Genomic DNA, 16,228 nt, shown 5'->3' with positions numbered 1-16,228 from the left:
CTAGCAAAACATTAGTAATAAACCTTGTCATATGTTAAACTTGACCTGACATTAATCAGGCTTGGAATGCTACAAATGAATCATGGATAGTAATTAGTGAGCTGATGCTATTAGCAAGCAGCAATATCATACTGTTTTTTCCTTTCTTTTTGGAAAAAAAAACAATTACGTTGTTAATTTATAGTTGGTGATAATAATATCTTTAGAATTCTGCACAATGAATTTCCCTCCTCTTCATTAGCTAGTCTGATTTATTATATTAAAAGCGTAACCAGATAAAGAAATGGTTTTAGAGTGGTGTGCAATCTATACAGGTGGTTACTTTGGCTAGAAAAGCCTTTGCATACTTTCATCTAATATGCCAATTGCCCACTTTTCTAGCTTGGAAAGTACTTCAGACAGCCACTAATGTCCTAGCCACTTCATTGTGTGATTGTTGTAATTCACTTTACATGTGAATTACACATGTAAGTGGGCTGTGAGTGGGCTGTCCTTGAAGCCCACTCGGAAGCTTCAATTGGTCCAGAATTCAGTTTTGTGGACAATAATAGACATGTTTTTATATGCCTAAGTGACACCAGTATGCTTCTCAGAAAAATGGAAGGTGCTGGTTATGACCTGTAAAACCCTATGTGGCATTGGGCCTGGTTACATGAGGGAAAACCTATCTCCTGTGGAATCGGCCTGGTTCGTTCAGTCTGACAGAGCTGGTCACTCTGGGTCCTTTCAATTAAACAATGTCATATTTGAGCTCCAAAAGCAGACAGACCCACCCCTTCTCTGTCACATTGCTTGTCCTCTGAAATAAGATACTCCAAGGTGGCTTCCACTCTTTAGGCTTTCTGGAAAGCCTTAAAGACCTTGGGTTAGGGTGCTTGGGGCTCCTGCCAGATTGCTTGTGAGTGTGATTGTATAGATCTTCCATCAGTTCTTATTTATTTCTTTTATTTCTTTATTTTCATAATTATTACAGTTTGTTTTTATTCTGTTGGTTTTATTGTGTGCCACTCAGAATTGAGTGATGCCTTTTTTTTTTTTTACCCCTATACAATTAATTATAATCTTGTTTATTTCCCTCCAGGCAAATATGTACATGCATCACTATGAGACTGAATATTACTTTTAAATGTATTAAAAAAGTCACTTCAAATTGGCTATCCAAACATTACATAGGTTTCTGTGCTTTATGTTTAGTGGTAGCTGAATCTAAAAGTAGCCATTTAAAAAATATTCCTGTTGAAATTGATGAGAATTTATTCACAGCTGTACTAATTTCAAAGGATTTGTCTAAAGTATGAATAAGATTGAATTCAACTCTTAGATTGTGCTAGACATATTTTCACTGTTCCAAACATTTTTTTTCTCTTGGGTCTTAATATATACCAGTGATGGTATATTTCCATCTGCTCTTATATCTCAGGAAGAGGTCTTGCTTTGCATCCTGTTCTCCACATACTAGTACTACTATGACCCAAAACAGGTCTTTTTTCCATAGTAGTACAATGGTGTGCAAAATCACTTTTGATTTTCCCCTCTGTCAATTAATTTTATCAGGCTAATTAGAGAGTTATGCTTTTATTATGAGATATGTTTTGGAATAAGTTAGCCTAGTCATGAATACCAGAATGTGGTATGTCTGTGTATCAAATTCCCACACACACACATGTGAGTGTGCATGCACACACACATACACATGCTTATTACATGTTCTTCCTTGGCCGATATAAAATTATTGCAGATAATGGCCTTTTTCAATATAATTCAGAATGGAATTTATTTATTTAGTTTTATTTTTTCATTATAAAAACAGTATTTTATTTAAAAATCCTTAGCTCTGGAATAGTAAATTGTATTTGATTATATGCACTAGCAAATGAAAAGTAAAAATAAAACCTGTGAAATTAGCAACATATTACTACTGTCTTCAACAACTGTTTTAATATATTTTGCTCTGTAATATTATGTGTATTTTGTATTTGCTGATTATATTAGTATTAGTATCTGTCCCCCATATATATGATATACTTGGCTATCCTTTTTTGCAATTATAAATAGCTCATGTTGCATTATCGAAATTGTACAAAAAAAATCTATTAGTATAACAGCATTCTCATTCTTGTGCCTGCCATAAATTCATTTACCAGTAATTAAAACTTCCATTATAGTTAACATTTAATACATCTTAATCAGATTTTAATCAGATTTAATATTTACTCTAATACTATGGTCTGAAGAAGAATGGATATTTGAATTTACCTTTATTCTTTTTAAGCAGTGTGCTGCCTTTCCTATTAATATTTAGGCAGAATAAACACAGTAGACCAGTAGTTTTAACAAAAAAGAGATTTTATTTGGCTTAAATTTATAGCAGCTTTTTTATACTAAGTACATACTAGTAGATTTCATCTTCTAACATTCCCAAGACTTCCTCATTCATATGTAATAACCCAACTACTAGAAGAAGTTGATGTTTACCTTAAAAAATGTTAAGGGATTTATAACAACTTCAGATACAAATTCATTGGCTTTTATAAGGTAATGGAAAAAGTTAAGAAAAAAAAAATAACTGGGGAAAAAGTGGTCCTATAAAGACTATTCAAAAAAGAAACAAGCCTGCAAAAGGGAGATCTTATTGGCATAATGATGAACATTGTTATATTAATGTATACCTAAAGATGTATTGCATACCTTAGCGAGAGCCAGTTTGGTCCAGTGGTTAAGGCTCCGGGCTAGAAACCAGGCGTTTTACCTTAATCTACCTTAGTCATGAAAGCCTGCTCTCTCTCAGTTGCTGTCTCTCAGACCACAATGCCAGACTTAAGCAACAGGTTGGTTGGTCAATTCCTGTTGCCACCAAATGGATCAGTACTTGGTTGTTCTGATAAAAGCAGATTCTACACTAGAAAAACACTAGGAACAATTACAAAAAATGTTTATTGTAAAATGCTTACGGTACTTCCCCTCTCCTCTGGCAGCTTTCACTTTTGACTCCCTAGAGTTTAGTTCTATGTCTTAACCTGAATAAACTCTGGCTAATCTAATCTCATGGTCATATTTGAGGAATGGGTGGATGAAGCCTTAGATCCCTAATTTAGTTGGATTATTTTTTTCTTTTCTGCAGTTGAACTGCTGCTAATTCAGATAGAATGAGTAAAATGTAATATGGCCACATGTAAAATGACTCCCATACTCATACTTGGAAGCATTTAAAACGATGCTGACTAGTAATGCTTAGAGCCACTGTTGGTATGAATTAGAAATTAGTGTGGGAGAAGCAAGATAAAAAATGGGCACAATAAAGGCAAGGACTATTACATCTCAACTGGCCTCATGTCTTCTGCAATGCAGACTTCAGTTCATGAACATGAAAACATGTGTTTACTGTTTTATTGCAGTGTTTATCTCCTAATACCATCTGCTTTTTAAACGATTAATTAATAGACATTAGAAGCTAATTCTTTCCAATAAATGCTGTGTATAATCTTGAGGAGAGTTATATAATATATAAATACCATAACTAAATAAGTATAGATGTTTAGATATTTTTCTTCTCTATGCCAGGATTGTTTTACTTCTTAATTGTAATTGCCAATAATCATTTGGTGCTTCTTGCAGCTTCTTGAGGGAAATTTTGCAAGAGAAGTTTCTCATGAAGTGGATGGACTAATTTTTCAGCCTGTAGGAGTAAGTTGCATGAATTTGATTATTACTGTATTAAAATAATGTGATAAATTTTAAAAGTAATCAATTTAAGCTACAGAAGAATGCTTAAATTGCTACCAAAAACATTCTACCATGTTTCTCCAAAAAGAAGGCCTGGTCTTATTTTCTTTTGACCTCTGAAAAAATGGCTAGGCCTTCTTTTTGGAGGGTTCTAATTATTGACTCACCTCACGGTGGTGGCATCGACAGCCCTGCCCAGCAGGAGCCCGCTGCTGGCCTACTTCTTATCCGGCCATTTGCCACCACTCGCACGCATCACCCCGGCATCTGTTTCACCTTCAGATGCCTGCCAGAAGGCCCTCTGCAGCCAATAATAGAGCTCCGAATCGATCCAGAACTCTGTTATGGCTGCAGATGCTTTCCAGCAGACATTTGAAGGCAAAACGGAGGCCAGGGCGATGCATGCGAGTGGCAGCAAGCAGCTGCAGAAGAAGGCGAGGCAGGTGTCAGGGTGTGCGAGGCCTGGTAAGTAGGGCAGCTCCCCCCCCATCCCCCCCATAGCTTGTTTTTTTACCTGTGTGCCTCACCTCACCCCCTGCACCCCGGGGTGGGCGGGGTCTTAATTAGGGTTAATTTTGTGGGTGGGGCTTAATTTGATTGCATGTACTCAAAAACGTGATAGGGCTTCTTTTCAAGGTGGGTCGTCTTTTTGGAGAAACAGTACTTAAAATAGAATATTTTTGATAGTAACTTTTTCCTTGTTTCTGCAAAAAAATAGCATGCCCTATTAATATGAAATATTTAAGATTACGTATTTTTATTACCTCTCAGTTTATAAATCATAAATATATTACATATTCTTAAATGTTTAGAAGATTCAGTTGTTTCAGAATAAATATCTTAGAATACTATGAAACTCCACAAATTGTCTTGTGGCACTTTAAAGATTAACCAATTTGCTTTAGTTGATATCAACTAAAGATACCAAGATATCATCTATCACAATTCATTTCACTAGATGCATGAAATATAATTCTGAGAATGGGGTGGGGAAAAAGAGCAAGATCTATGTGTTTATGTATGCATGTGTGTGTGCGCGCACACACACACACACACACTACTATTCACTAAGACATTCTTCAATTTTGAGAACGCTAAGGCATTCTTCTATAGTGCTTAACATAAGTATGTTCTATAGTAAGAACAATTTATTTCTGTTAATTTTTCAGAAATGGTACTGATTTGGTACCAAATGGTACTCGACAAGTGTTGCACAATGCAATTGTCCTTTGTAATGTTCTATTATATTTACCTTTAGATCAGAAATGACTGGTGGGTGGGATACCTCACTAACCAAGTGCCTTGGACAGCAAAGATTCAAAGTTGTTTTTTATCTGTGTGCCTCGCCCCACCCCTTGCACCATATTTGTAAATATGCCCATATTTACAAACTTGGAAATAACTTTGCAACCAATGTCCATTTACGTCCTTTCACAGTATCCCTGTCATGTGTCATGAGTCATGTGTTTGCCTCCCTCAGTCTTGTGTTTGCCATTAAAGTCAATTAGTACCCATTGTTCTGTGCCTGATCCATTTTTCTCTGCTCCCACCAAAGCAGAAAGATTACTTAACCAAACAATCTCTTCCTGAGCTGCTTTTCTCCACATCAGCGCAGTGCTTCTCCTAAAGGTTCTAAGTTCTATCTACGTTAACAAGCTCAGTTCTATGACTTTAATTAGCCTCCATGTATCTCTTTCACTCCTTCGGATTTTGTTTGCCTCCTAAGGAGCTCCTGGAAGAGGCATATTGACAACCAGCACATTGCTTTTGATGTGTATTCACCACTGTGTGCCTACTTGTGCTCTTGTAATCCTTTCCTCTCCAATCAATGTAAATATAAACATTAATTCACTTCTTGCTAATTATTCTAGCACCATAGTGAACATTAAACGAGCAGGCAGTGAAAAAAAAAGGAAAAATGAAGTCAATTTGTAACCAGATTCATAGTCTTTTTATTTTCCACTTAGTGATCATGTCGCTTAGTGACTGAGTTGCTGGTCCCAATTATGGTTGCTAAATGAGAACTATCTGTTCTGCATTGAATGACTATATATAAATATTGGTTAATGCATTATTTTTGATTTGTGAAAATCCTGCTGCAGATAGAGATATATAGTATTTTATTAACAAGAAACAAACATTTGTTAACAAGAAACATGACATACCTATTAATCTTTTCAGTTGTTTTTTCCCAAATATTAAGAAAGCAGACAAGTAATTCTATAGAATAAAAAGAAAAAAAATAATACGACCTTCCTAGCTTCAAATTACAGAATTTTCAGAAAGTTTGTTACTTTCTGAATAATTCATTACTCATATAAATATATGATTTTTTGCTTAAATTATACACTCAATCATAGAATTAATTACAATTCAACAGGTTAATGTCAATTTATTACCTCAAAAGATTTGTCACAGTGCTAATTTAGTAATTCAAAAGAAACATCCTAAGGCTCTAGGGGTTACTTTTAGTTGATATCGCTCCACTTATAAAATACTATTTTATTGATAGATTGGTTACAGATATGATTTATGTTGATCTCTCCTTGCACATTTGACAATTTTATTCTGTTCCAAAGAGATGGAAACACATGAAAACTACCTATGACAGCAAATTGCTCATCTTCTGGGGAAGAAATGGTGAACTGAAGAAGGTTCTGCTAAAATTAGAGCTGATTACCATAGTGGAATGAAGAGCCAGAGAGTAATTTGTTTTGTAATTCTTCTCCAGACAAGGAGAGAACTTGAGATTGCCCACAAGTTCTGCAGATAGTTGCTCTTTATGAGGAGACAACAAGATAGTAGTCTCCAGTGAATTTATAGCTCTGGGAGATAAAGGAAAGCCATTTTCATTCAAACCGCAGTCAGTGCCCTTCAAAAGGACACTGGGCTCCATATTTCCTTTTCTAATCAATTTCCAAAATCATACCTATAACCAATCTATCAAAGAAGAGGTCTTTTATAAGCAGAGTGATGCTAATTAAATAGAACCTTTAGAGTCTTAGATTTTCTTTGGAGTACTATAAAGTACTATTGTCAACTGCTTTTCAGCTATTAGGAACCTTTGAAGTTTTAGAAACTACTTGGTGAGTTTTCTTCAAACCATAGTGAGAGAAGTTTTAAATATAATTGTAATTTCCCCCCCCCCCAAAATAAACAACAAAAGAGCAATTAGAATGTTGATTTTGGAAAGTTACAAATGGATTAAGGGTCCAGATGGATGTGAAGTAAGATTTTGACGTTAATTATAAGAATCCTTCCTAAGAGAAAATGCTGCTGTTTTGAACTGTTAAAACAACTATAATAGACTTTTGAAGGCTAGACCCTAAGGGGAACCAGAAGGAACTAAAGATTACAAGTAAAGAAGAGCACTGAAAAATTTGACTTACTCATACAGAATGGACTAAAATTTTATTTATTTATTTATTTATTTATTTATTTATTTATTTATTTATTTATTTATTTATTTATTTATTTAAGATAATTTATATAGCACCTACTTGCTCATAGCAACTCTAGTTGGCTTACAGACAATAAAAACATAGTATAGAAAAAATAAAAATAATACAAGTAAAAAATAATAAAATAATAATAACATTTGGTTGCTTTTCAAGGACAGACCCATGTAGAGCGCATTGCAATAGTCAAGATTTATATTTTAATTTTGAAGATACTGAAATATATATATTTCAACAATGGACCCAGAAGCAATTTTAAGAGTACCTGCCTCTTAAAGACTATGTTTAACAGATGTTATGGAAGAGGAACAAGTTTTCTGGACAAGACAGATTGATGTGAAAGTGGATTTAAACATGATAAAATCCAAGAATGATTTGAGAAAAGATTCTATATGTCACACAAGAAAAACCAACTGATACCTTAAATAATTAAAAGGATGTGCAAATAATAAACCAAAAATGTGACCTGGATAATTTTTTTTATATCAGATATACCAAAGGGACTTTGAAGAATCTTGTGAGAAGGACAGAGAAAAAATGAAAATAATTTTTTAAAACATGATTTGAAGGGACTAAGGAACTATATTGTTAAAAGTAAAAGGAGGGGTTGGTTTATTTGATTAAGATTAAAATAAATATGTTGTTATCTCTGGTAATCTTTAATGGACTTTTCCTGACACTAGGCAGGACTGAAATGACGATCCTTTATGGATTTTATAGATAAGAGATGGGATATGAAAAGAAGAGATCATTAGCTGTAATTCAAGAGCAGGTGACAAGTTACAAAAATTGTTTATACCTGTGATTTAGGAGGAAATCATTTCTTTTTCTTTACTATATTCTTATTTTCCTTTCTTTTCTATTCATATATTTTTTCTTTTCTGCTCTATTTTTTTTGTATGTTTCAATTCATATCAGTGATTTATAATCCAGTGACTGTTTTTGCTCATTGTTTCAAAAATGTCACTGAGAGACTCAGTAGGATGGAGAGAGAAATATTATATCTACTGAGGATAATATATAAAATATATACTAATATTTTATGCGGATGTGTTCAAAATGTAAATGTTTAATAAGGATGCATAATTATTAATGACTTCTTTATAAATCTTGGAGTAATATACTGGGTTAATACTAGATTTTTAGTCTTAAAGTAGCACCATTCTTAAGGTTGTGAATAAACATTCTCATCAAATAATGGAGTGAGCATTTTAGGTTTTTTATTCAAATGGATATTCACCAAATATTCTCTACTTTTTAAATTGTATTAGTATGGTCAAATGATAATGTAAAATGATTAGGGAAAAATAATTCAATTAATTCCTTGAAAATTTGGTGGGATAGCTTTTCAGCATACCGTGAACATTTGATCTTTCAACATAAGCTGCAAGCAGTTTCAGTGAATTTGATTTATCCCTAGCATAGATGTGAGTGTGGCTTTCTCCAAATTATTTCTTGGTACATATAGGACTAGATTAAAATTAAGTAAACTCTGTTGAGCATCCAAGACCAGTGTTTATCCATAACTTTCTCATATAGGTTAATCTTTGATCATTTCATATTAGTGACAAAATTTTCTTTTTGGAAAGTATAAACTAACTAATGCTGCAGAAAACAGACAGTTTAGTTTTTTAATGCATCTTCTTGTTCCACATCACAGATGAAACTAGAAAATGGCAGTAAATTTTTAAAATAAAATTTTGAACATAAAATTATTCATTCTCCAAGGAAATAAAATTACTATCCGGTAAAGGCATAAAATTATCTTCATGGTATAGATATTTTATAATACCTTTAACTCTCGGTGCACTGGAATTCATAATGGTCTATTATTTTTATATGCCATTCTAGTTGGAATAGGTGACATTCCTCACTATGTAACATTGTTAGAAATACACTTCAGATCATGCTGTTTAATAATCTGTTAAATAGTTTCAAATACTATGTATTGTACCATACAAGCAATTTTCTCTAAACCACTTTGTAGGATATAATTGCTGAACAATATTTCTTGGTGCTTTATGATTTTTAAGAAAAACTAATATGTGAACCTGCACAAGAATTTTCAATAAAGCTAATTGAAACTCTGCATGCAAGCTAAGACTTGGCTCTGCTCACCATAATTAGAAATAGATTTCCTAGAATCAGAATAATTTAATATAGATATCATGGTAATACTGCCTGCCTGCAATCAGTAGCACTGGTGCTCTTTTCCCAACAAATATGTCTATGAAAAACTTGAGGAAAAAAAAAAGAAGGTAATCAAATGCCTATATTGCAAATGAGACACTTGAAGTTTTTGCTTTGTAAGCAGAAGTGGACAATCATAAATATCCCCACGGATTTATAAATTTATTGCTAATTAGATTGGATAAGCAATTCTAGCACATAAATAAATGAATACACAAAATCCTATCTTTGCTATTAGTTAAATAATTGCTAATTACAAGTAAAACATCAAGAATGATTGCATTCATCAAAAAGTTCTACTTTAAAAAAAAGGAATAATACCTATAAAAATTCATATTACAGCTTCCCAGCCTATCTTGAATCATGATATTGTAATATAGTTTTTAGTTATTGTTTGATGTATTTATAATCTGCTTAAATATTTTATTTTTTATCTAAAAACTCTCAAAGGTACTTTATTAGTATTGTCTTGTTGTGGAAAAGTACATCTATAAATGTCATTTATTTTCTCCAAAATACTACTCTGTGCTTAAAAACTGCTGCTAATTAAGTAATACATTTTACTTTTTTTTTTTTTTTGGCTTTATAACTGTCTCAGTAAGTGGAGCACTCAGCCATAAATGGCTCTTTGTTTATGGGCTTGAAAATCTTATTCTTTTTCTAGAAGAGTTTGAGCTGTAGTGGGAAGTTCCAGGAAAAAAAAAATGATGAACTGAAGATGGTTCTGCTAAAAGCAGAGTTAATGATTATGGCAGAAAGAAGGGCTGAAGAGCAAACTGGCCATTTGTAATTCTAACAAGGAGAGGATTTGAGATCACTCACAAGTGCTCTAGAAAGTTGCTCCTCATGAGGAGACCACAAAACAGCGGTCTCTGGTCAATTTAGAGTTCTGGTTGACAAGGGAATACCCATCTTGTTCAAACTGTGTTAGTGCCTTTAAAAGAACACTGGGTTCATGTACTTCCTTTTCTAAACACTTTTGAAAATTAATTGTTAACTGCCTTTCAGCTTTTATAAACCTTTGGATCGACAAGTTTTAGGAAGCCCCTGATGAGTTTGTTTTTTTTTCAATTCTTAGTGAGAGATGTTTAAAATATAATTGCAATTTTTTATGAAATAAACAACAAAGGGCAATTAGAATGTTGATTTTGGAAAGAGACTAATAGTGCATTTGAAGTAAGATTTTGACATTAATTGTAAGAAAAACCATAATAGGCTTAGAAGGTTGTATCCTAGAGGCAACCAGAAGGAACTAAAGATTACAAGTAAAGAAGAACACTTAAAAATTTGACTTACTCATAGAGAATGGAGCAAAATACTTTAATTTTGGAGATACTGAAGGATATATTTGAACAATGGACCCAGAAGTCAGTTTTAAGAGTGCCTGCCTCTATAGAAAGACTATGTTTAAAAGATATTACGGAAGAGAACAAGTTTTTCTGGACAAAACAGAGTGATGTGAATGTGGATTTAAAAATGACAGAATACAAGAATAATTTGGAAAAAAGCTTCTATACAACAAACAAGAGGAACCAATTGATGTCTTAATAATTAAAAGGATGGGGAAATAATAAAGCAAAAGAGTGACCAGGATAGCTTTCTTATGTTGGATTTACAAAAGGGACTTTGAAGAATTTTTGAGAAAGGACAAAGAAAAAAATGAAAAGAAATGAATTTTTAGAACATGATTTGAAGGGACTAAGGAATTATATTGTTAATAGTAAAAGGAAGGGTTGGTTTATTTGATCAAGATTAAATAAATATATTGTTATCTTTGATAATCTTTTGTTGACACCAGGCAGGACTGAAATGATGATCCCTCATGGATTTGTTTATAGATAAAGAGATGGGATATGGAAAGAAGAGATCATTTGTTGTAATTTATGAGCAGGTGACAAGCTACTAAAACTGTTTATTGTAATGAAAGGTGAATAATTTCTTTATATTTCTTTCACTTTTGTTCATTGTTACTTTTCTATTTTCTATTTTTTCTTTTTATTATTTTGCATTTTAATTTGTATTCATTTTTATCTTTTTAATTGCAATTTTTAGTAAATTTAGTATAAAAAGAGTTTGACCTGTCAGCCACACTTTATGAAATCAAATTCACCATCTTTGCTTAATATATAGTAAAACTGAAATGCTAATGCAGCACAGTAGACCAATTGGCTCCTGCTCCTTTTTGTATGTATGGATGCCTACCTTAATCTTCGACCTTTATTTCAAAATTGTGATATGTACATGTAAGTTTTAGAAACTGTAAATATTGCTTGAAGTAGATGCCAATGCAAGCATTACTATAGAGAGCACTAACCGCAGAAAATGCTTTCAGCAAACATATGTATAACTTTGAAACCACACCCCTTAATCTTAGATAAAGGGTAGAACATTGCTTGTATGCTGATTTCGTGCTACTGCAAATTCTCAGTGGTTTGAGGTATTGGATAACATTAAGCAATTTTGTACAGTTGCCTCCCCCTCCTCCTCCTCAATACTTGGTATCAGAATCTCAGAAGAATGTCAATAATTGTCAAATTCTGTATTTTTAAACTGCCCATTTTTATGTGCCCAAATTCTAAAAAGTCTGAGATACTTCTTGGAAGTGATTAATAGCGTTCTTCCCTGCAATTTTCACTTTGGGTTAAGCATTCTTCCCCTATTGTGTATGTCTTTGCTCTCAAGGAGCATCTTATCATCATAAGTGAGACAAGTGCCAGAATAACAACATTAGGCAGAGAACATTATTCTCTCTCAGCTGAGACTGCTTTGATTAATAGGCAGTTGGTTTATCATCTGTAGTATCTAAAGTCATTGTAACCTTTTTTTACATGTTATCAGTGTACTTCTTGTGCGAGCGGGTAACACTATTTCAGTAAATGAGTACTGAGAACAAAGCAAAGGTGTTGCTTGGCCCATCCCCATGGAAATCTGAACATATCTTAACAGACCTTTGGCATTTTAAAAAACATGGAGAAGGCAAGCAACAATGATTGGATCTCTTCAGTCCCAATTTGAGATCAAAACTAAATCTCAGGGCGTCAGTTCTCATGACTTCTGCAGCCACAAAATTACTGTCAATTGCACTTAAAATGGAAATATATTCAGAGTAAAGGTAACTTAAAGTTATAATATGTGGCTTTTCTTTTCTTGACTAATTTAAATTAATTCAGGTCTCTGGGGCCAAATGGTTACATCACAGGGTAACTGAGGGAATAGTGGGTATGATCACAGAACAGTTCTCAGTAATTTTTGAGAACCCCTGAAGGACTGGAAAAATCCCAGAAGATTGGAAGAGAAGGTTCTCTCTTTCAGAGAGGAAGGATGTTCCAGATAAGTAGCATTATATCATGTGCATTGGATTGACATTTTCCAGTAAACAGGAGCCAGTATGGTTATTACAGATAAATTGCACCGAAGTAATTATATCTTTGATGCAGTTATTAGCTTAGTAGATAAGGGGAATGCCTTATATGTAGTATATCATGACACAATCAAAGTCTTCATCAAAGTCGTCATATTTTCCTCAATAGAATGATAAAATATGGGCTAGATTTATCTTATTCTGGATGGATTCAGTTGACTGAATAACTGTACTCAGAGGATGTTCAGTAAAGCGTGCATGGATGGAAGGATCTACAGGTGTGTTACAGGGCTCAAGGCTGGGACCCTGTGCTATTCAACATACACTGCTCAAAAAAATAAAGGGAACACAAGCAGAAGACATCCAAGATCTGAATGAATGAAATAGCCTTATTAAATACTTTGTTTGTTACATACAGTAGTTTTGTGTTCCCTTTAGTTGTTTGAGCAGTGTATAAACTACTGTATGTAACGAACAAAGTATTTAATATGGCTATTTCATTCATTCAGATCTCGGAGGTCGTCTGCTTGTGTTCCTTTTATTTTTTTGAGCAGTATATTTATCAGTGACTTGAATAAGGGAGGCCAGTTTGCAGAAGTCACAAAGTTTGGAAGTTTTTGTTAATTTACAGGGAAGGGATTCAAAAAGATCAAGACAAATGTGAGCAGAGTCTGAATTGAATAATATGAAATTCAATAGAAAAAAAAATGTGAAATTATACCACTGGACATTAAAATGAAACACACAAGTTTAGGATAGGGGATATCTGGCATGACAATAATACATATGAAAAGGCTCCATGTGTCAGTCACCAACATAAGGCAACAGAGCCGAGGTGGCGCAGTGGTTAGAGTGCATTACTGCAGCTACTTCATCTGACTGCTAGTTTAGCAGATCAGCGGATCAAATCTCACCAGCTCAAGGTTGACTCAGCCTTCCATCCTTTCGAGGTGGGTAAAACGAGGACCCAGATTGTTAGGGGGCAATGTGCTATTTAGTATACTGTCTTTGGTGTAAGCCGCCCAGAGTCCTCGAAGAGTGGGCGGCATAGAACTATGACTAATAAATAAATAAACAGTGTGAAGCAGATGCTAAAAAAAGCAAACAAATATTTTGGGCTGCATTAAGATAACATACCATGGGGAGTGTCCCAGTGTTCTTTGCCATGATCATATTCCATTTGGAGTACTGTGTCCAGTTTGAAAAAAAAAAAGTGAAATTGGAACAACTTCAGAGAAGGTTTACGATGATGAGAAGGTCTCCTACGATGATGATCTGGAAACCAAGGCCTATGAGGATGGGATAAAAGAGCCAGATATGTTTAGCCTACAGAGGAGATAAGAGATAACCAAGGGAGGTATAAGAGAAAGAATCTCCAAATTTCTGAAGGGTGCCACACTGAAGATAAAATAGACTTACTCTCTATTGCTCAGGAGGCAGAAGCAGAATCGGTGGTTAAAAACAACACAGAAGTAAGTTACATTTTGATGTTTGGAGGACCCTCTTGATTATGCATTGTTTGCCAGCAAAACTGGTGGCTACATGAGGTGATGACCTCTCTTTTACAAGAGATGATCAAGCAGAAGCTGAGCAATCGTATGCCAGAGATGCTGGATCCTGTTCAAAGCAAGGGGATGGATTAGATGACTTCTAACGTCCTTACAACTCTATGATTCCATGATTATAAAGACTGTTAAAATTAGCTCTCAAATTTGCCCTAAATTCAGGAAAACCTACCAACCTACCAGATGGATTTTTCTTCTAAGAGTCCTTTAGGTAGTTCTGTATTCATGGATAGCACCACTGAAATATTTTTAGAGAACGAAAAGCTTTGGCTCAGAGCAAGCAGTTATCTCTTGTGTGTGAGAGAGAAAAGGAATGTTGCAAGAGTTTGGTGACCAGTTTTCCATGATGTAACATTTGAAATCACTCTTGATGAGATTATTTTCTGAATATTTCCCTCATTTTTAAATGGGCAAAATGTTTCTTAGAAATAAATTATTTTTATAGCAGGATAACTGCTTTAACATACGATAGATAGATAGATAGATAGATAGATAGATAGATAGATAGATAGATAGAGAGATAGATAGATAAAGAAAAATTTATTCTTTCAGCTTATATAATCAGAAGCAAATATTTTTAACTTCATTGGTAGTCATGCCTCTCTGTGCCTGCTTCCTTCCTCTAAAAATTAAATTAATTACTTATGAAATTGGCTACTTGTCATGCCGAGGTAGCTGACTGCCCTTTTGTAAAGAACATGGTGTATGTTTTCTACAACACTTCTGACCCTTACAGCTGCATTTTCTGGCCATGAATAGATATCCATTAAAAATACTTTTCATAGCAAATTTTCCCAGAAATGTTATTCTAAATCACTTTTATGTTAACTACAGTACCCATTTTGTTGTTGGATAGACTTGAATTACATTTTTTTAAAGGCTAGACATTCTTGGTTCAAGTAAGTGAGCAATCACACACACAAACAAAAAACTTGCACAATGTTGTCAGGAATCATACAGGTGGGAATGATAATTCAGTAAAATCCAGGCATGTTTAGTGGCTAGCACATATAAGAAACATGCAGGTATCTCTGGGTAACTAGCATAACTTGAGAGTCAATATCTATTTGACCCAAAAAGTATTGCTATTTACTTGTTTATAGTTGGAAGTTCAAACCCTGGTTGGAACACTTGGGAAAAAGGCTGAGAAGAATTCCTGTAGCTCAAAGATTGCAGATCTTTAACTGACACTTATATGATCTTTTTGTCTTTTCATAGTCTATTATAGGTAGGAAGTAAGCTACTTATCAACTAGTGATTTTGTCCTAAAATACCACAAATCCCCAAACATATGTATGCACTGTCCACAAAGATCACCCAGAGACATTTTTAATAGCCCAATAAAACTTATCCATATCAGTTTCTGTTTCTCAACGGTATGGTATGTTACAGCAACACTAATAAGGAACAGTTTCTGTACTCTTGCTAGGGAGTGCAACCCTGCCAACATGCAAACATTTGGAGACTATTCCAAGGTCATGTGTAAATAGTAGTATTTAAATAAATTAAAACATGTTGGATGGTGTTAAAGAGAGAAAATACTGTGCAGTTTATAGAAACAATACAATATCAGTGGATTTTTGTAGACTGCCTATTCTTTGTTCATGTGCATTGTTATACTTTTACAATGCCTGTTTATTGAATGCCTCAGGCATGGGAGAAATTAACATGTGGATAATAATGTATAGACCATGCATCAGGCTCTGTAACAGACATTTTAAGTTATATTGCGTAATGAAATTTCAAGTCAAATCCATGAGCAAAATTTGGTAGTATTATGCTTGATTTGGAAGTGGCATGTATTACAGGGATTGAATTTGTTGAGGTATTAATGTTGTTTTTACACCTGTGCATTTGGAAAAATGAATGACATGAATCTGATGCATCCTATTTCTCTTATGTATACTGCACATGGGATTAAGACTTAACAT

The 16,228-nt window shown here is 33.9% G+C and overlaps 1 protein-coding gene across 1 annotated transcript in view; it reads left to right on the top strand.

Moving 5' to 3' along the window:
• The window catches only part of RNGTT (RNA guanylyltransferase and 5'-phosphatase), a 120,097-nt gene that overhangs the window by 60,704 nt on the left and 43,165 nt on the right, over positions 1-16,228 (top strand). Inside the window, exon 12 of the mRNA XM_034408958.3 lies at positions 3,616-3,684. Coding sequence (XP_034264849.1) covers positions 3,616-3,684 — 69 coding nt within the window. The remainder of the gene's footprint in view (positions 1-3,615; positions 3,685-16,228) is intronic.

This window comes from Pantherophis guttatus, chromosome 1, assembly GCF_059756535.1.
Source record: "Pantherophis guttatus breed Tessera chromosome 1, ASM5975653v1, whole genome shotgun sequence".
Taxonomy (NCBI): domain Eukaryota; kingdom Metazoa; phylum Chordata; class Lepidosauria; order Squamata; family Colubridae; genus Pantherophis; species Pantherophis guttatus.
Note: the sequence above shows the minus strand (reverse complement) of the source record. Positions and strands in the feature narration are given on the sequence as shown.